The following is a 22,914-nucleotide window of genomic DNA, read 5'->3' as shown; positions in this document are numbered from 1 at the left end:
ATATATGTTTTGAATTTTATGAGTTAAAATAAAATGTATGAATTGTATATATATATGTGTTAGTTAATGTATATTTGAGTTTATAAGTTAAAATAAATTGCATAGATTCTATATATATATATTTAGCCGAATATATATATATATGCTGAATTTTGTAAGTTGGATGAAATTTAATAGATTTCATATATGTTAGCCGAATGTATGTATTGAATTGATAGGTTGAAATTAATCACATGAATTATATGTATGTTAGCCAATGTATGCTTTGAGTTTTGTAATTTGAAGCTTATAGTATAAAAGAAAATATATATAATAACTGAATGCAGGTATTGAGTTCTATGAGCTGAATTTAATGATATGAACTATAGAGATGTTATTCAAATGTATGTTTGCTACGAAGATTGGAATAAAAATTCGATTCTTGCTGAGATACGATTATTGAAAAGATTTATATGAGATATAAAGAATATCTAGATTTTCTTATAAAGAATTTTGTGAAAGACCAATTTCATATCCATGGTATTCAGGCTCGATGCCTAGCAGATGTAATGCCGGTGAATTAATTCAGACTTTAAGTCTAGCAGGCTAAGTGCCGGTGATCTGAACCAGGTTATGAACCTAGCAGGCTAAGTGCCAGTGATCTAAATCAGGTTATAAACCTAGCAGGCTACGTGCCAGTGATCTGAATCAGGCTATAAGCCTAGCAGGCTAAGTGCCGGTGAATATGTTAAATTAAGTGATTATATGCATTTGATATATATAAATATATAAATGATTTTGGGTTATATATAATGAATAAGTATATGAATATTTATTTATATGTATTCGATGAGCTTATAAATGTTTGGATCTATGTGTTTAGTAAATAGGCACATATATTGGTTGATATGAAAATTGTTGAATATACATGTATGCAATCGGCACATGTGGATTAGAAGTATAAATGTGCATTTGATTCATGTAGTTGATAAGTAAAAATATAAGCTTTTGACATGTATTTGAAAGATCATAGATATGCATTCGATGAAATGCAAATGATAAGTATATTTGGAATTTGTATATGCAATTAATGATTATGTATGTAATTGATTATAAGCATATAATGATTATACATATGTCCGTTTATATGTATTTTAGATATGCTATAAACTTACTAAGCTATAAAAGCTTACTTTGATTGTTTTTGTCCATTTGTTTTATAGATTTTGGAGACGCATTACGAGCTCGGGGATCATCAGCATAGTCCATCACACTATCGACTTCTTTTGGTATTTTGTTAAAAATTTGAACTCGATCTTATGGAATGTATAGGTTTGAGTATGTTTTTGGCTAGTTTTGGATCGTAAAATATAAATAACCATGCAAAAATGGTTTAATTTCCATGTTTGTGATCAGTTCGGTTTTAAAAATGGTTGTGTTTGTTTGGTAATGCCTCGTAACCCTAATTCGGCGACGGATACAGGTTAGGGGTGTTACATTTGATTGGTATCAGAGCTACAGTTTAGTCGATTCTCGAACTAACGTAGCGTGTATGAGTCTAGCTATACATGCCATATTTTTATACTGAGATAGTGTGATGACTGCTGACATCTAAAAATGTGTTTTCGTATAGTAATGGATCCCGATCGAGCCGTAGCTGATGATGTTGAGAGTATAGCGCCTGCTCTTGTGCAAGGCACAGAACCGGTGGACTCTCGACCGACCTCGAGTAACCAGGAGGGAGAGGCTAAACAAGCCTTTTACCAAATGATGAATGATTAGTTTACTCAATATGTCCGAACTAATCTGGTTGCACAACAACCTCCACCCCGACTAATCCATCTTTGGTTCCTGTTATACCTCAAGTAAGTGATCCGATGAGATTACTTAAGTCTCCTGTTGATAAAATTTGAAAACAAGGGGCCGAAGAGTTCAGAGCTACTGATGATGATGATGCTGAGCGAGCTGAATTCTGGCTCGATAATACTATTCGAGTATTTGATGAGTTATCTTGCACCCCTGATGAGTGCCTGAAATGTGCCATATCTTTGCTACGGGACACTGCATATCACTGGTGGAATACATTAGTATCGGTGGTTTCGAAAGAGCGAGTGACTTGGGAATTCTTTCAAACTGAATTCCGTAAGAAATACATCAGTCAGAGATTCATTGATCAGAAACGCAAGGAATTTCTTGAATTGAAACAGGGTCAGATGATAGTGACAGAATATGAGCAGAAATTTGTGAGCCTCAGTAGATATGCTCGAGAGTGTGTTTCGACTGAAGCTATTATGTGTAAAAGATTTGAAGATGGGCTGAATGAAGATATTAAACTGTTAGTTGGCATACTTGAGATAAAAGAGTTCGTAGTACTTGTTGAACGAGCTTGTAAAGCCGAGAAGCTCGGGAAAGAGAAGAGAAAAGCTGACTATGAAGCTCGAGATTCCCGTAAACGATTATTTAGTAAATCGTTCCAGTCGGCCTCAAGGAAATCCAGAGAGGATCATAGCCGATCTAAAGCTACTGCAGGGTTTCCTAAGCATGATCGAGATCGACCCCCTGTGAGTTCACAAGCTACTTCAGTTGCTAGCATTGGTAGTGTGCGACAAAATAGATCAGAGTGCAAGCATTGTGGTAAATGGCATCCTGGCATCCTTTCTATAGCTGCAATCTCTTCATCCATTGCCTTTCGCCATTTCGACTTATTTATAGCATTTTCAAATGTTGTTGGATCACAATCTGCAAATAAGGCAAAGTAGATGATTGGATATTCAATTTGACCAATGCTAGTTACCTCAAAATCTCCCATCTAAGCTGGTCTTTGTCGAATACGACTAGGACAAGGTTTGGTTACTTCTACTTCAGTGGTTGTTGGAGCATCGTTTGGTGAACTTTCAAGCTCAAGTGTTGCTTGAGTTTGCTGATCTAAAGGCTGTGCATTTCAAATTCAATTTTAGTGTCAACAAAGGTTTGAGAAGGTTGTTGGTCATTCTAATTGCAAGTGTTCTTCTCATCAAAAATTACATCCCTGCTAATCACAATTTTCTCCGTTAAAGGATTAAACAATTTATATGCTTTAAATGTTTCACTTACACTTAGAAAGACATACTTCTCTCCTTTGTTGTCATGCTTTTTTCTCTTTGCATCTAGAACATGTGCATAAGCTATGGAACCAAAAATTCTGAAGTGATCTACCGCTGGTCTCCCTCCTCTCCAATCTTCTTCAGGTGTCATGTTTTGAACAGAAAAAGTTAGGCTTCTATTTAAGACGTGGATACTCTAATTTACCGCTTCTGGCCAAAACCGTTTTGGGACCCTTCCACTAGCAAGCATGCTCCTCACCATATTTAGTATGGTTCTATTTTTCCTCTTTGATACGCCATTTTGTTGGCGGGTATATACAGTGGTAAGCTCTTTTTGAATGCCATGGCTTTTACAAAATGCTTCAAATTTCTTGGAGCAATATTCTTCACCACGATCAGTGCGAAGAGTTTGAATGGTTTTCTCGGTTTCATTCTCAACAAGTGCTTTAAAGCTAGTAAATGCATTAAATGCTTCTGATTTCTCCTACAAGAAGTAAACCCACATTTTCCGAGAATAATCATCAATGAAAGTAAGGAAATAATTTTTACCTTCATTAGATGATGGTTTTATTGGCCCATAAATATTTGAATGAACCTATTCCAGCACGCGTTTTGCTCTCCAAGACTTTCCTTTGGGAAATTGTTTATGATGTTGTTTGCTAACAACACAGTCTTCACACACTTGGGATGGAATGAAAATTTGAGGAAGACCATTGACCATCTCTTTCTGTCTAAGAGCCTTCAAACCCCCAAAATTAAGACGACTATAGTGAAAATGCCAAAGCCATGCGTCGCCCTTCAGTTTAACCATCAAGCAAGGTTGAACACAATCAATCACCAATGGAAACAACCTACTGGTACTCATAGGAACCACTGTAGTAGCACCTTTGGAAGGATCATAAATTTCACAAACACCTTTTGATATCGTAATCACATATCCTTTTTCTTGCAATTGACCAGCACTTAAAAAGTTACTTTTTAAAGCAGGCACAAAGAAAACATTGGAAATTGTCTCTACAAAACCATTCTTGGTTCTTATACTAATATCACCCTTTCCCACTACATCGACAATAAATTTATCTCCAAAAGACATAGTAGTGTGAAAGTCTTCATTTAGATAAGAGAAAGAAGACTTATTACAGCATATGTGGTTGCTACAGCCCGTATCCACATACCATAAACATGAGTTCTGTGACTTCTCTTGCTTGTTATAAACTGCCATCAACAAGGTTTCAACTTCTTCTTTTTCTGCAAATTTTGACTTTTCTCCCTTTTTCTTGTACGACATTCAGAACGATAATGACCAACAAACCTATAACATTTAAAACATTCTACCTTTGATTTGTCAAATTGTTGATCCATTGTTTGCCTTTATCATTTGGTTGGCATGCCTGCTACCATCTTTATTCTAACTGTCTCCTCTATTTCTTCCCCTTCTTCGACCTGGACCTCTTCCTCTGAAAGAATGAGTTGAAGCTTTCAAAGCCTACTCTATTGAGGTAGAAATTCTGTTTATCTTCTGCTTATGGACCAACAAGGAGCTCTGAAGTTCATCAAGAGTAATGAGTTGAAGCTTTCAAAGCCTGTTCTATTGAGGTAGAAGTTCTGTTCATTTTCTGCTCATGGATCAACAAGGAGCTTTGAAGTTCATCAAGAGTGAGTGCATCAATATCCTTGGATTCTTCAATCGAGCAGACATCATAATCATACTTTGGTGATAAAGACCGCAGTATCTTCTCAAAAATGGTTGTGTCATTTATCTTCTCACAATGAAATTACATATTATTTACGATCCCCATGGTTCGTGCACAATAGTCTGTAATAGACTCACCATCCTTCATCTGAAGAACCTCAAAGTCCCTCCGTAGGGCTTGAAGCTGTGCACGCTTCACTCTGGAAGAACCTTGATATTTTGTCTTCATGGAGTCTCAAATATCTTTAGAAGTTTCTTTGAAAAGAATGGTTTCCAGGATCGAACAATCAATAGCTTGAAATAAGTAATTCTTTGCTTTCAAATCTTTCAGCTTCAGCCGTTCCAGGTCCTTTTATTGTGCTTCTGTAAGCCTTTCTCCATCTGTTAGTGCTGTTACACCGTGCTCAATGACATGCCAATATTCATTAGACCGTAAGAAGTTCTCCATCAACATGCTCCAATGGTCATAGTGACCATCAAAACGTGGAGTAGCTGGTTACACAAAATTTTCAGAAGTCGTAGGAACTTTTTCCTCTCACCAAAAATACTCTTCTTTTAACTTAGCTCTGATACCACTGTTAACTTACTGAAAGAGATAACAATAAGATAAAGATAATAAGGTAAGGGAAAACTAATATGATGAGTACATTGATTCATAGAGCCGATTTATATAGGCTTTTACATAACAAAAAAACTAAAAAAGGCGCTAACAACTAGAGAAAAAATCTAAACAAAATAAATCCATAATTTTCAACCACTAAAACTTTGATGTGCGTCAACTATTTGCGTAGAAATACGAAAAACAATCCGATTTTATTAACAATCAGATTTTATTAACAGGAGCTCCTGTTGTTGCCGTATCATTATTGCCCTTAATGTCAAGGTAGCTTTCCTATGGGTTCTTTTCTCCATTTTAGTCTATTACTTGCAACTTTTAGTTTCTGCTTTCTTTTCATTTTGCAGGTCTGGAATACCAATACATACTTGTTAACTTACTTAAGGGGGAGAAATTCAATCCTGGTCAGAACTATTTTTTCTTTTTTTCTGGTTGCACTAATTCATTAATTATTGTAATTAAAACATTGTGGAAACTTGGAAAATGGGTAGAATTCCAAAAGCTAAATCCTATTGGGTATGTGCTGGTGCTGGTGGATGGTGACATTATCATTTCAGACTATTGCAATTTTCATGGTCATTTTCCTATTCCACTACCCTATTCTTTTCATTACTTGGCTTGAATGGTTTGCTTTGGATAAATCATAATTTTGATCCGGCAGTATCTAGAGGAGAAATACCCTCAACACCCTTTATTGCCATCTGATCTTGTAAAGAAGGCACTCAATTTCCAGGTCTCTACTTTCCTTCTTTGATTCACTTTTTCTTTACCCTTTTTCTTCCTTGTCCTACTTAGCTTTGTATGATTAAATAACTATGTTTAACTAATTTTCTCTACACTAATGAGTACTCACATCATTCTATAGGCTGCAAATATTGTTTGCTTTAGCATTCAGCCTCTTCAGAATCAAGTTGTACTGGTTCATCTCTCTTATGCGTTCATTTCATTTATGAAAGCAGGCATATCTTCTTTTTTGGTATTATTAAAATATATAGGAATTGCATTTGAGTTGCCACTTTCCCCTTTCTAGGAGTACATTGAGGAAAAAGTAAGTCCAGATGAGAAAATTCCTTGGACAAAAGTTCATATTGAGAAAGGCTTTGAAGGTAAGTGATTAGTAAGGCATCCTCCTAAGATTAAATGCCATAAGTATTATTATTTCCTCTAGTGGATTTAGCATTTGATTTGATTAATGTTTCTTTGTTTCAGCACTTAAGAAGCTATTAAAAGATCATGCTAGAAGATATGCAACTGGAGATAAAGGTTTATTGGTTTGTTTCATCTTCTCTTGTTTATATATACAATTTCATGCTCAGTTTACATGGTAAATCTGTAAAATTTTATAATTTTGATATTATGCATACAAAACACTTAATATTGCATAAATAATAATTTTAGGGTTTTTAGAATAATATAATTTTACAAAATATAAAGATTTACCTGATAAGGAATTGGATTCGACCATTGAATTTGACAGAGAAGAACACCACGATAAACTGATTTCTTCTTGACTTTTTCTCTTGATTACACAAATCCTAAGTGATGCAGTCTATAGTTTTTCTGTATTTGTTTTTTTTATTTGTTTATGTAACCCTAATAGGTAGATAGAGATAGATCAATTTATAATGATTTAACCTTTAATCTAATACATTAATCAACTAAGCGAATGATCGAACAAGATTTAACTTCTGTTAAAGTATAATGCTTAAACATTTTAAAATGGGCTATTTTATTTTAGACTTAGGGTGAGTTTGGATGGGTGGTGCGTTTACCTGCGGTTAGTGTAAAAACAACAGTGGCGGTGAGATTAGATACTGTAACGATATTGTAGCATGTGACAAAAAGTAAGTTAAACGTACCGCACCGCACCCAATCGCCCATCCAAACCCACCCTTAATTGAGTCAATAAATTTGGACTAAAATATTGCATTCTCCCACCTGCCTCAATGTAAAAAAAATAAAATTAATAGAATAAATATTGAACGCGCAGAATAAATATATAACATTGACCATTATTATCACATTATAGTGAATTGCAACTGTGAGTTATGAAGTTTGTATATAGTTTAAATCACATACCCCTTCCATATGCTATGCCATTATAATTCAATATATAATAGGTCTTTAAGTAATATACATATCAAATCATGACCATAATAATATCTTATAAAGATTTTCCTATTTCAAATAATTTCAAAATTTATCTGCACACAATTACATTAAGCATAAAATAGGTCAATGTTATATAAGAAACACAATAACTACGTTCAAAGTGTCTCATTATCATAAAATATAATTCATTAATAAAATCCAGAGATATTCTATGTAGATGTTCTTTACATTGTTTTTGTAAGACTTCAGTTTACATATCTACAATCATGAGATAGGTTCAAATGTGTTTTATAGACACTCTTTACTTCTGAACTTCCTTCTTAACGACAAGATATTTTAATTTAGTATGTTTTGCACTTTTGAAATATTTGTTGTTATTGGAGAAAATACTACTGTGAAATTATTACAATAAATTTTTAGCGACTTGGTAATGGTGTCAAGTCGACTACCCAAGTCCTAAAATAAGTTCTACAACCATAATTCATGAATTGTAGCGTCAAAACATGCCGCAAATTCTGCTTCCATCATAAATGATGCAATAACATATTATTTAGCACTTTCCTATGATATTACTCTTTTAATAAAAAAATAAAAAAATAGCCAAAAGTGTAATTTTTACTAAGGCATCCACTAAAAAAATGTAAATTCAAATTTACTTTCAACTACTTAGATATATTATAAATGAGCATGTAATTATTTGTTCAAACTGCTCATGAAATAAGTATAAGGAATTGATTCATTTTTTTATTCTATATCATTCTTTGAACATTGCATTAGACTAAATTTATCCCCCTTTTGTATAGGAACAATTCCTCCTAATCAATTATGCATATTAAATTTCTCTATAACTTTTAGATATGTTTGTATGAAATAATCCTAACAATCAATGTGATATATCATGGTACGTTTTATTTCCTTCACATTTGTATGTTTAAGAGAAAAACTTTTGTATCATGCAATAAACCTAAATAATTTGCAGCAAGCAAAATATTGTCAACGTATAGAATTAAGTATATAAACTTACTCCCATTGATCTTTTGATATATACACTTGCCAATGATGCTTTCATGAAAAACAAAAGACTTAATGGCATCATTAAACTCGATGTATCACTATCTTGAAACTTGTTTAAGTCCATAAATTGATGTATTAAGTTTACATTGTTGGAAAAAAATTAATTTGAAAATGATTATCTATCACAACGGGAAAATAAAAATTTAAAAACCAAGCTATTTTGTAATATTTATAGCAATAAACTTTTCTCGAAAAGTACTTGTACTTTGTGCGAGACGGATCCTTGTCATTTTCGACTTAACCTAACGACCTTCTCCGCCATTCTCGTACCATGAATTGTTTCAAGTGAGGTTTCGAACAATCACGAATCAAACATATAACCAAAAATAACTTTCTTACTTTCAATAGGAAAGTGAATTTCTCTCTTTCTATAGAAATAGGTAGAATTGTTATCCCTAGAAAATAGAATTTATACTTAGAAATAAATTCTGACTATTTTTTAACAGAATAACAATATTGAAAACTTATGTGTGAATAGATCTATCAATGTCACCTATTTATAGAGAGACACATAAGGATACTGGTTAGATTAGTAGAATAAAATAATACTTATCTAGTAGAAACACAAGTCCCCTAGTTCTACTAGGAGAGAGGGGCAGCTAACCCTAGTGGGTCCAATTACATGTGCTTCTTGAATTTTTAATCTAACACTTTATAATTTATTCAAACCCAAGGCATATTTTCCTATTGCAAAATAAATATTATTCATTAAATTAATTTAAATTAATTAGTTAGATAATTAGATAATTTTCTCAACCAAATTCTAATTCCTTTAAAGTCATGACAACTTTACCGTAAAAGAATCTGTGAGAAAATATATTTAATTTTTATATTCAATGGGTTCACAATGACTAATTAATTTAATTTCATTTTTGAACTTCAGTTATTTACTTAAATAATAATTCGAAAAACTTAAATTAATTCTTAGGTCATTTCCTACCAAGTGAGAAACCACATTCATTTCCTACCAAGTGAGAAACCACATTCATTTCCAAATGTAACTAATTTCTCTAATTTTATCATTTCTATCCATTCGTGTTCATTTGATTTTATTTTCAATGAGCTAGTAGAGGGAACGATTGAACATATGCAATTAGGGATCAAATGATTTATAATTAAGTTTAACTTTTCACCTATTAATTATAAACTAATTTAGTTACAAAGTCATTCCATTATAATATTGTGACTGAGCTCTTCTTCATTACATACCATTACGCAAACTATTTGATTAGTGCTTGTCCAATGACCTTGCCATAAGTGTGTTACCCTCATAGGATATCTTTAATATCTTTGAGATAAATCTATTTTTCAAATATGATCCTATTTCATCTCATAGTAACTATTATATATTTCTTTATGAAAAATCAATTACTATCGAATAGTAATAAAACCATTCATCATAAGGACAAATGACCCGTCACCACGTTTACTTTTCATCTATCATGTAATGTCAATGAGAGGATATCATTTACTGATTTCTTGGGTTATGAATTCCACTATTGTGAATAATGCTATAGACTATAGAAGTTGTATACCCAACATTCCAACTTTCGATTCCATATCTTTTTGAACTTAGGCTTTTACGTACATCAAAGTATACGAGTCATACCTACATATCCACCATCCATTTAGGATTACGGTATGTCACACTATGAATGTCACTACTTAGGTTCTGTCTGATGTATTGTTAGTCCAGTCAATCACATTTATGTCTGTATCTTTTGGGAGTCGTTCGCTCCGATGCTAAAGACAAAGCATCTCTCCAATTAGACTTGATAGATGACATATTAGTCTTTCAATCAGTTTGCTCATTTTCGATTAGACTAAGGACATGTTTAGGTTCATCTATAATATAAGTTTTCTTTCCATATTATTATCCAACCACGTAATACCGTTTTATAGTAGTTAAACATTAGATAACTAGTGAGCTAATATTTACTTCCATTTTTCTTTGAATGCAAAAACGTGCGAAAACCATTGAGGATAATATAAAAAGGATATTAATGTAATTCATGGATAATTTTATTAAACCAATTTGTTCGAAAAAAATACAAGTATACAAACGAATATACTACATTTAGGATACAATACCAACATACACACCATATGACAATTTTCTTCAATTGAGAAATCTTCAAGTTGGTCTACATGAAATTTTTTCCTAAAGATCTCCATTTACAATTTCACATCCCTTTGGTGCAAGTCTAAATCATAATAAGCCACCAATGTCATAATAATTCTTAAAGATTCTTAACTATCATTGAGAAAGTCTTTTTATTGCCAGACTCATTACGATTTATCATTTGTGAAAACGAAACTAGAACTTTACTGATTCCAATACCAAAATATGAATCTTGAAAATAAACCACATAATCATCATGAATAATAAATTTTCTTTGATTCATTTGTACTTTATTTCATCAAACCTTTTTGAGTTAGTTTCTTTTATGGGTGTTTCATCATTTAAATGTTGTTCATCATTATTAGGAAGCTAATAAATTACTGAAACAACATTTATGATTGTGACGGATAAAGGAAAACTTATAGGTATAGAAATCTACTTTAATTTCTTGTATATCCACAACTTATTTTGAAGCACTTTCACTAACTTCATCATTCTTATAGAATCTTGCAAATGCACTTGCATTTTGTCCCAATTTAGTATATTTCCCATAATATTCATCACATCTACTTCATCTTACTATTTTCAGTTTTCTATCTAATTGCCTTCAAACCTCATTAATGTATACTTGAAAGGCATCTACTACTTGAGATTTTTCATTAAGTAAATAGATGTAATAATATCATGAAAAATCATAAATAAAAGTGATAAAATATTTTTTGAATTAAAAGGTAAAACATCAAAAGGTCGACATATAATTTGTGCATTATGTCAAGAAGTTGGGTACTTCTTATGACAACTTTTTTTAATATGTTTGGTTTGGTTTCCCTTATACAATCCACATATACACTAAGATCAATAAAATCTTGATTTAGTAGAATCTCATTTGGACTAATCTTTCTAATCTTTCTTTGGATACTTGACTTGAATGTTTATGCCACAAGTAAGAAGAATTTTCATTTCGCATATTATGTTTAATTCCAACATTGTTATAATTAGCAAATAAGGATTTGTACAAAAATTATCAAGTTTTGATTTATATAAACCATCAATAAGGTTTTTAGAAGCAATAACATACTATTCTTAAATAAAGTGGAACAACCATGTCCGAACTTAACATTAAACCTAGAAACATCAAGGTCTGAAAAATAAATAAGGTTCTTAGAAGCTGAAGTTACATAAAAGTCTAAAATAAGTTTAAGTGATAGCTAGTATCCAAGACCAAATGATAAGTCCCTATGCCTTCAATCAAAGCCTTCATATGGTTATTCATATATAGAAAATTCTCATTTGAGTTAGAGGTTTGAATCATAATGAATCCTTGCATCATGTTGGATACATGAGTAGTAGCACTAAAATCAAACCACCAAGTATTATTAGGAAATTCAATTAAGTTTGATTTGAAACATACGAAAGCATAAAAATTACATTTCTTTTTAAACTAAGCTTTGCTTTTTTTGGGGGGGAGAAGAAGGGGCAATTTTTTTTTATAGTGTCCTATTTTCTTACAAAAGTGACATTTATCTGCCATTCGTTCCTTTTTCTCACCATTAAAGACATTAGTAGGTGTGTTTTTCTTTTGCTTAAGTTTGTTGGCTTTTGCCTTAAGTCCTTTGTTAGGTCATTCACTACAAGATTGATGGAATAACTTCCTTGAATATTTAATCCTACCTCCTCTTGAACGAGCTTACTAAAAATTCATTAGCATCCCACCTATTTTTAATATTGTTATAGTTAATTTGAAATGGATCATAATTCGGAAGTAGTAAGTTCAATTAAACTGCACTAAAAAATAGTCATCAACCATCAGCCCAAGGTCTTTAGCGTTGCTGTAATATTAGTTATCTTAATGATATGTCGACCTATCAAACTTCATGGTCATGAGTTGTTCTATTGAAATACCAATGAGTGACTTGTTCGCAGAACGAAAACATTTTCCACATATATAAAATATTCTTTAGCACTTTTACTTTGTCTAATTTTGGCCTGAATGTTGTTTGAAATAGTCATTAAAAAAAGAAAGAAAAGAAAAAAAGAAGAAGCTCAATTTGTTAGATCTTTCACATTGTTTATCGTACAACTTCTCTTCCTTATTGTTTATGTTAGTAATAGCAGCAAATTTATCTTCTAATAGTACTAAGTCAAGATTCAAAACATTTGAATGGAATTTAACTTGTTCACTTCATTTAAAGAAGTTTGACCTATTAAATAAGACAATAAATAATGCATGTGAATGGAGCGATATGACTACAAAATAATAGGTAAATGCAAAACTATACATAATTCAAAACATTAAATTTACTTTATGAATCACATAAGCAGACAATTTAAAGTATATCTTAATTCTCCTTTGGGTAAATGCTATAATATACTATCATAAATGAATGCTAGTAACTTTAATAGACAAATAAATAACATCAAATATATACATTGTCTTTAGACACAAAGAGTATATATCTAACAAATAAATTAATTTGTCACTATAGTTTTCACTATTTCTAGAATAAATTATTCATTTTTGGGTAAATTCTGAAGTTCTAATAGTAAAAGTTAATTATTCATTTTTCCATTATAAGCATTTCATTAATTTCATGGATATTGACAATTAGACATGCATAATTTAATTGACATCTAGAAAACTTCCTAATTTAGCCACTTTGATGACTAATAAATTATATACATTACAGAGAATCAAATTAAACAATTTCAGTTTTAGAAGACAAGAGCTTTAATACTTATTTGTGTAAAAATACTTAAAACCTCATAATTCAACCTATCTTAATTTTATAGTAAAGTTTAAAATCAAATTTAAAAACTATTAAACTAAATGTAATTAGTGCTATAAATAAATAGCAATTGCATACTAAAGCAATAAAATCCAAGTATCATTTACTCCTTCAGAAGCATGGCAGCATGATGGAAATTTATCCATAATCTCTTATTGAAAATCTCATCCATCAAATTATCAAAGCAAAAGGCACATTCTCATTCTCTCTCTCAATAAAAAACAAAAATTTTATACTTTCAATGTCCCAACTTCAAAGAATTAAGGGAGAATTTTATTCATAAAACACTCGACCTTAAATCAAGGATACGTAATACTATATAATATCAATTCACACATTAACCCTTTTAAAGCTATATTTACCCATGCTCATGGTCCGTGAATTTATAGTACAAAAATGCAAAATATTATAATACATATTTAACTTATATTCGTAAAATCTTAAAAAAAACATTAACATAAATACTTAAAACTAAAAACATCAATATAGATCAAAATTAGAGATTCTAACCTATAATCGTTGTACATGAAGATTAGGAGTTCATTTAAAACAATAAAAAAGTACAATAAAACCATATCAATCAATGAAAAATCATTTAGTCTTCAACCTAGATCTGATACCACATGCAAAACTTTATGATTTTGATATTATGCGAACCAAAAACTTAATCTCATAAATAATAATTATAGGACCTTTAGAATAATATTATTTTAACAAAATATAAGATTTGCTTGGTGTGAAATTGGTATTAGTCATTGGATTTAATGAAGAATACCATGATAATTTGATTTCTTTCTCTTAACTTTTTCCCTTAATTACACAAACCCTAAATAATGGAGTCTAAATTTTTTGTATTTTCTTTTGTGCAACTCTAATAAGTCAATTGAAGATCAATTTATAATGATAAACATTTAATCGGTATGTCTATCAAACAACTGAATGAACGGATAAGGTTTAACTCCTACTAAAGCATAATATTTAATCTCTTTAAATTGGATCACTTAATTTTAGACTTAATTGTGCCTATAAAATTGGGCTAAAATCTTAAAAATTAATGCACAAATGTTCATGTGTTCAAAGTTTTGGAAGGCTTGTATCTTTGTTGCATATTGTAGATCAAAGGGTTTTTGGCATCACTTTGAATGAATGTGGTTTGATTATTTTGTTAGGTTGATACAACCAAGTGTTAGGAAAGGGGGGGGGGTTGAGGATATGAGCACTAAAAAAGTCTCTTTGCTTACAAAGTTTGCAGTTGAAGATCTGGCAAAAATTGTTATACTTTCATGCAACAATATGTGATTAGGAAAATGTAAGTAAGGCATCATCTAGTGTTTAATATATGATCCAAATTAATTTTAGAAAAAAAAATAGTGGCAAAATAGGGGGATTTGTGAGGGTGAAGGCCACAGCCCATCATAGATCCCCATTAAGCAAGATACTGGACTGGGGGTTGCAATCAGGGTGCGGCCCCCGTGGTACGGTATGGGCTGTACAAGTAAAATCTGAATAGAAGTATACTTTCTCAGTTTGATATTGTTTTGAATAAGGTATTTCTCAGTTTAATACAAGTAAAATCTGTATTACATCTATTAGCTGTTGATTAGAATAGGTCTTTGTAACCTATAAATAGACGTGGTCTATACTCCTTTTGAATTATTCGAATTCGACATAGTAAATTATCTTCTCATTTGCCCATGGTTTTTTTCCGAAAGGGTTTCCATGTAAAAATTTGTGTGTTCTTTATTTTTATTTTTCTTTTCTTTTCGATATATTGTCATTATCGACATTCTATTTTTCACATCTAATTTCTATTCAACCTCTGAACTATATACGCCTTTGCATTTCGGTAATGTACCATAGAATAAGAAATATGTAGAACTATTTATTTAGAAATGTTTTGAATATATACATAAATATGGCTAGTTGACTTTATTTTAGAGGTGATCATGGGCCGGGCTAGGTCGGGCCCAGACAAAATTTTAAGCCCGTTTTCTAGGCCCGGGCCCGGCCCGGCTCGAAATATGGGATTAAAAATTTGTCCAAGCCTGGCCCAAAAGAAAATTTCTAAGCCTGAGCCTGGCCCGGCCCATATTATATATATTTAATATATATAAAAGATATATTTGATTAAAAATAAAATATATATATTTGATTAAAAATAAAAAAAATATTTAATATATAATTCGGGCCGTGCCCGGGCCAAAAAAAGTTTACCTGAGGCCTGGCCCGTTTCTAAACGGGCCTCGTTTTTTGTCTAAACCTATATTTCGGGCATATATTTTTACCCGAGCCCTTCTATTTTTCGGGCGGACCATCGGGCCGGGCTGGGTAGCCCAACCCATGATCCCTCTACTTTATTTGCAGGTAGATTTGTTTCTAGCACCACAGCTTCATATTGGGATTAATCTATTCGATGTTGACCTGGTAATTTGTTTATTCAATTAACTACTATTTTCTCCATCTAATTGATATTTGTTCACTTTTAACTCATTTGAAGTTTCCATTCTTCTCCTCACACACAAAATGTATGCATCTCTGGCTTTTCTATTTGCTCTTAGGTTTCAAAATTTTTTGTGAGTTAAGAGGGAGAAATATTGCTTCACATTTAAAATCTTTGGCATTTTATGCTAGAATTCCATTATTGATAAAAGTTTTCCATGGTTTGAACTTTTGAAGTCGATATCTCTTTTATGCTTCAGCTCCAATAGATTTTCTTGCTAACGTGACTTCTCTTTTTTCTATTATTTTGTAGGCAAAATTCCCACTTTTATCTGGATTAAATGAGGCATATAGTGAGCTACCAGAATTCCAAAATGGTATGCCTGAGAATCAGCCGGATGCTCGTTCAACATAAGGCACTCATTATGATGGTGGATGGGACATATCTACTGTTGAATGGTCCATTTGTTTGGTGGCTGGAAATCTTGAACAAGGGCTCTTTGTTGTTCCTTCCGAATATTATCAATGATAATAAGGATTATACAGTCCAGAACTAGAAGTTAAAGACATGCTATATATATATATCCGAATTTGGTGGTTTTCTCGATCTCCATATTAACGTCTTTGTTTGCAGAAATAATATTAGGCTAGTTCGAAAGTCTCACATAATTGGAAAGACAGATAATTTAATGTGCATTTGGAACTACTTATTTTGAAAGAAAATAGAATAATGAATTCTAGGCATCATGCTTAAAAATATTCAAGAGGTCATCATTCGTTTACAATTTATTATAAATCTATGCACCTCCTATGAGACAGACAAGGTAATATACCAATGAAAGCTCCAAACTTCACTTATAATCTAACCATGTAAAACAATCCATAGCATGTTTTTCAAATAATATTTCATCACAAGAATTCGTATGCTATTTACTTTGCAACCATCGAATAATTTTGCTAAATACTCGCAAATCTAGATTCGATTTTTAAAAAAAATTAACGTAATTTACTAAAAATAGAAAATATTGTAAAGCCCCACTTAAATTAAGCATTGCCCTCCATGTTTAAAAGCATAAAGAAAAGAGAAACTTTCTCTATTTAGGCTTGAATCTACAACTAAGGGAAGTCGCCTCTCCACAATCAAATCAAACAATCTTTAAGGTGAGCCTACAAAGCCACAAAAATCCTAAAGTAACAAAATAATTATTACAAAATCCAAAAATAAAAATAGAATTGAGTTCAAGCCCCTCAAATGAGGACAAATTTGCTAAATCTTCCATCCTCTCCTCTTCATTCTCATGAAGATCATAAATATGGCTTTTGCCGTTCTCTATCAGCTCAATCTGATGCTTTTCACGATGTCCTTTGGTTAATTATATCTGTAGGTGTTCTAATTGCCTTTGGTCTTGTGCTTCCATGTTAAATCTTAGCTACATGTTGGCATCCACCAATTTCTCTTTTACTTGGACCATACTACTCATGGTTTCTCACACTGCAACGAGATTAAGCTATCATTAGAACGTGCCGACAGTTTAATCATGGAATTGATGATCTTCCTCACATTGATGGGTTTCCCTGCCAAAAGTAATGTACAAGTATCGAGCATTACGCATACAACTATTTGTATTGTTAGTTGGTAGCCGTATAGAACATATGAACATGAAGAAAAACTTGAAGTTTACAAGTGGAAATCACGACTTAAAATAAGTGTTATCCTTCACTCTAACTAAACTGCCATGTATCCCAACCCTATGTCAATGATTTAATTATCTCATTCAAATCATAATCAACTTAATAATCTATACAATGCCAAGGGTGTCAAAAACTATGTTAATAGTTCTTGCATCAAAAGCCACTTTTCTTTCTCGCACAATAACCTCATTACAGGCCGAATTCAAATTAGCATAAAATTTTCTAACCACCTTAGACTAGGAACACCCATAAATGGTATAATGATAAATTTAGCTCTCAATTTTACTTCTTTTTGTCAATTTGATTACTATTCTTTTTGTGAGCTAAATTTAATCATTAATCTTTAAAAATGAGTCAAATTATTTTTTAACAAAAAAAATTGATTAAAACATTAATTATTCAATGATGTTGGCGTGGCAACTTGTGCGATTGTCTCATGTGTACTCCATGATGGCATGTCACTATTTTATCTTATATGTCATGTCAATAAATAATTTAAAAATTATAAGAATATTTAAAAAATAAAAAGTTTATAAAAATAAGAATGGAATGAAGTACAAGTGGTTTGTTAAACATGATGTCATGTTTAAAAACTTGTGTGATTGTCTCATGTGTGCTTCATGATGGCATGTCACTATTTCATTTTTTTGAGTGATTGGCTAAATTTACCATTGTGCCTTCACAAATTTATCCCGATAAAATTAAGCTATTTTATCCACTATGCCACTCATCATTTGAGTCGTGCTAGCAAGCTTGACTGAACTAGTCTAGATTTTCCTCAACTAATCTTATAGTATATTTCACTAGCTTTAACAAATATGAATTGTAAGGGCCCAAATCTGTCCGGCCCAAACAAAAACAAAAAAATAAATAAATTCCATTTACAAAAAATATATTGACCCAACTTACAAGCCCAAATCTAACTCAAGTCTACTCAAGCCCAAACCAATATCAAACCTTAAAAGGCCCAAAATAGAAAATGACAGAAACCCTAGTTCCCTAATGCTATTTGCGCCACAGCCTCCGGCTCGTCAGCGAGTTCGTCGCCCAAGGTTTGATGCCTTGTTCGCCCTTTCACCGAAATGGCAAGGCACAGCTCCCCAACGTCGTTGACCTTGCCATGAATACCTGCAAAGAAAGAATGAAAGAGCATAAACAGCACAAAAACAGGAAGAAAAGCAAAAACAAAAAAAGGAAAAAGAAAAGTGAAATATTGTAATTAAAATGGCTATAAAAGCCAAACTCTTGTAAGATTCAAAAGGAGGATATACAAATACAAAAAAAAAACAACAACAAGAAGTTAAAAAAATGTAGTTTATTTTATCTATTTTATTTTTGCGAAAATAAAAATAAAAAATTATTATTTCTCACTTGTGCCGCTTCGTTCTTCGCCGTGCGAGGCCGAGGCCACTGTCTTCGATGAAAAGTAGTCTCGTCGGATGAGAAAATAAAAGCGACCTTTTAAGAAATCAAGAAGCCCGAAAGGTTTCTTAAAAATCTCTTAGGGTTTCATCATTTTACTTCAAATCAGGGTCCCAAGGGGTTAAAAAGGGCTAAAAAGGGCATATTTTTTGCAACTCCGGCCACTGGAGGTTATGGCCGCCGTCGCAGATGATCGGTGGCCATGGTGAACTTGCGAAGGCTCAATGGCCAGGCTGAAAGGAGGATTGAGAGAAAAAAGAAGGCTTAAATTTTTTTTAAAAGTCTAGCTGAAATGAAATTTTCAAAAAAAAAAAAGGCTTAAATAGGCATTACCAAACTTCGTCGTTTTGGCCAGGGTTCAAAAGTCCCAAAACAGCGTCGTTTCAAGCCTGACCCATTGACCCGATCCAAATTCCCTGGGATTCACGTGTTTTCGTGGGAATGATCTATTTGCTGCCTTAGTCCTTCTGCCTTTGATCCCTTTTTAATGTGGTCCTAATTCCCTTTTTTTCTTTTTTAGATTATACCATTTAATTTTAACTCGCTTTCAATTTAGTCCTTATTTTGCTGACCTTCTGGGGAATTATGCGTGTCATGGGGTTTGGAATAATTACCCATTTGGTCCCTGTTTATTTTCGCATTTTTTATTTTAGTCATTTATTTATTTGTTTATTTATATATATAATTTATGCTTTTAATTTCATTTAAATTTCATTCAATCCTTCATTTATTTAATTTTACCCCTTTATGAACTATTTTTTGTATATTTTTTATTATTATTTCTTTACCTTTTTTTTAAATACTTAAAATTTATGTTATTTATAATTCCTTTTACTGTGCATTTTTTAACCTTGTTATTATTTTTATTTTATTATTCACATTAATTTTATGATAGTAATCATGACATGATTATTGCTATTATTACTATAAATTGATGTTTTTACTATCATTATAGTTGCATTATTGTTACTCACTAGCATAGAAATTTTTTATTTTATCATTTTATTTATTTATCTATCATTTTAATATCATCATTTCATTTTTTACCCGCTACTATGTTACTTCATTTTGCTAATATCCATGCCGTGTATCGTGTTAAAATATATTTATCAATTTTATTATTAGGCTTAGAAAAATTAAAAAGCATATCGTTTTAAAAGGTTACATTCGTTCTACCTAATGGATAGGAAATATTTAAAACCAAGGTAATATTCATTATTTTTGGGATTCTAGGAGTCGTGCTCCTAACTTACGGAGTATGAATTTTTCTTAAAACTGAAGTAATCAAATATTCTATTTAAAATATAAAAAAAATTAGATTTAAGTAAGGATGAAATGGTGATTATTCTTGTTTTCGAGGATTCAAAGTATCGTGTCCTAACTTACGGGGTATGATCTATTCTTCTCGACAAACTCAAAATAAGGCCTTTTTGTAAAATTTAATTTAGTCAAGTGATTTTGATTAAAAATAACCTCATGCAAAGAGGGATTGTATTTTAATTTCTCTTCGAATTTTCCACTTCCAACATCAAAACATCAAGTAATCAACTAGGTACCAATTTTGGGCGTTATGAGGGTGCTAACCCTTCCTCATACGTAATCGAATCCCGAACCCATTTTCCAGATTTGTAAGACCGAATATTACCGTTTTAGTAAGTCTAACATTTTATTAAAATGACCGAGTTTTGTGGTGATCCAATCATACCTAAAAGAAAAAGGATTGGTGGCGACTCTATTTTTGTTTTTAAAATAAAAAGTTGATTTCCAAATAGGATTCGACAGCTTGGCGACTCCACTGGGGACAAATAAGAGGGTCAAGCTGCGAGTTGATTACTTTTTGGTCTTTTTGTCGAAAATTGATAATTCAGTTTAAATTGACGATCCCTTCCTTGCCTTTCATCCTTTATGTTTTATTTTAGTGGTAAATAATGTCTTTGTTATCTCGGGTTACACAATGATTTAATATGTCTGCTTTATTGGTTCGAGTTTCTCTTGGTATATTTTCACACATTGCATGGCATATTCGTTCCATTGTATCCTTTTTAAGTGGGAGTGGGAAGCTATTCCTTCGTGAGGTCTTCACCTCTGTATAGGATAGTAGATCGCTTTTGGGATACATTCGTACCTATTTCTTCGTAAGGTCTTCACCTCCATACAACCATAGGAAAATGTATTCCCCTGAACTGAACTCGATCCATATGAGCTTATAATGGGTAAGGATTGAGGAATCTGCTGGTTCAGGTACCCTTACTTTAGAACCGAACCGCATAAAACGAGCCCTAAAGGACCCACCCTAGGTAGAACCATATCAAACCCTTAGCAGTCACCCGAATAGATGTTCTATTTACTATTTCTTGTTTTGTATTCTAGCTTTGTATGAAATGTACTGACTTGTTTCATTTTGTTTAGCTGCGATTGTATTGCATTTTCATCATAGAAAAGGGTGTTGATTCGTGTTTAGTTACTAAATAGGGAGCTTGTCATGGAAAATGGATTTCTTGATAAAGTGGAAGACAATATGGCCATACGATATGGTCCGAGAAATCACAAGAGAAGGGTGACGACTTGATGGAGGGGTATATATCAGAATTATGGGATTTCACCCGCATTAGTGCGACTCAGAATAATCTTTAAGAGTTGAAAGAAATATGAGACCAATGGGATGACGAAATCAAGCAGTTGTTCTATCGTGAATATGGTAATTTACCTTATTTACTTGATGTTAAAGTGGATAAGCACATAAACTGAGCTTTTGCCCAGTATTGGAATCTCGCCTATAACTGTTTCACTTTTGGGAAGGTAGACTTGGTGCCCACCATCGAAGAGTACACAACTCTGATCTATTGCTCGATGATTCAAATCAACAAAGCTTATTCTAGAGCCGCAATCGTCCCGACTTTCTTAAAGAAACTAATGAACATAACTGGGATGAGCGAGCAATCGGTTGCGGCTCGGATTAAATAAAAAAGGGATAGTAACGCATCCTTTGGAAAAGTCTACGAGACTGGATCTTGGTACATCCAGATGCGAGGAAAAGAGTCGACATTTTCACCTTGAGTATTTATGGGTTAGTCATCTTCCCTAAAGCACTAGGGCACGTTGATGATGCAGTTTCAGATCTATTTAACCTGCTTGACAAAAGGGTCACGCCTGTATCGACAATTTTGGCTGAAAGTTTTAGATATTTAAGTGCATACCGGAGAGTGGGTGAATGAAGATTTATTGGATGTCACAACTTTGCTAGCTTGGTTCCATAGTCGAGTGTTCTCTCAGGACTACTCTCCGTTGAAAGAATTCGTGGCTATCCAAAAACGAGACAATATTTCTCAAAAAAAGTTGATGTCAATTCTCCAGAGTCTCCAAGACAAAGACGTTGAATAGAGGGCCCATTGGATGATCCTTAATGAAATTTTGTACCGATATAGAGACTTTGAATGGGTCCCTCTATTCGGGATATAGGGAGCTGTTGGATATGCCTTTCTACTTATATTGAGACAGTATAGGTCGAGGTAGTTTATACCGGTAATGCAAGGGTTGGCTTAATGTGAGTTTGTGTACAAATGTGATAATTACAAAAATAAAGTTCGTGAAATTTCGAACGGGTGAAACTAAACTCACAAAATGAAGAGATTTTTCATGAATCCCATGACAACCCCAGAATATGATTGGTGGTGGGGTAAAAGGGTCAATGACAATGTCCCTTCGACAAGCTAAGAAAGTACCCGATCGATAGAATAACACTTGCAAGTGATCCCATTTGAATTATATATCGTAAAGCAAAACTTCAAAAAGAAGTGTTTGGAGCTAGGGAAAAGGATGAAAAATTTGGAAGAGGAAAATTTTCAGCTAGGATCAGACGTTGACATCCAGAAGTTAGAAGCTGAGAAAATGAGAAA

The 22,914-nt window shown here is 32.4% G+C and overlaps 1 protein-coding gene and 1 pseudogene across 1 annotated transcript; one reads left to right on the top strand and one right to left on the bottom strand.

Moving 5' to 3' along the window:
* Positions 1-4,615: 4,615 nt before the first annotated feature.
* LOC107915311 (uncharacterized) lies at positions 4,616-4,984 on the bottom strand. Its single transcript, XM_016844479.1, has 2 exons — positions 4,853-4,984; positions 4,616-4,795 (listed from the first exon to the last, which is right to left on the bottom strand). The coding sequence occupies exons 1-2, from the start codon at positions 4,982-4,984 to the stop codon at positions 4,616-4,618; spliced, it is 312 nt and encodes a 103-aa protein (XP_016699968.1).
* Positions 4,983-16,319, top strand: LOC107915310 (glutathione S-transferase zeta class-like; annotated as a pseudogene).
* Positions 16,320-22,914: the final 6,595 nt, after the last annotated feature.

This window comes from Gossypium hirsutum, chromosome D10 (assembly GCF_007990345.1).
Source record: "Gossypium hirsutum isolate 1008001.06 chromosome D10, Gossypium_hirsutum_v2.1, whole genome shotgun sequence".
Lineage (NCBI taxonomy): Eukaryota > Viridiplantae > Streptophyta > Magnoliopsida > Malvales > Malvaceae > Gossypium > Gossypium hirsutum.
The sequence above is the reverse complement of the archived record's forward strand: the minus strand, read 5'-3'. Positions and strand labels throughout refer to the sequence as shown.

What these genes read in the sequence shown, in the direction of transcription:
- LOC107915311 (XM_016844479.1), bottom strand. Translation starts at nt 4,984, where the DNA reads ATGAAGACAAAATATCAAGGTTCTTCCAGAGTGAAGCGTGCACAGCTT. An exon ending in GTGCACGAACCATGGGGATC is followed by an intron (nt 4,796 to 4,852) that starts GTAAATAATATG and finishes ATTTTTGAGAAG; the next exon opens with ATACTGCGGTCTTTATCACC.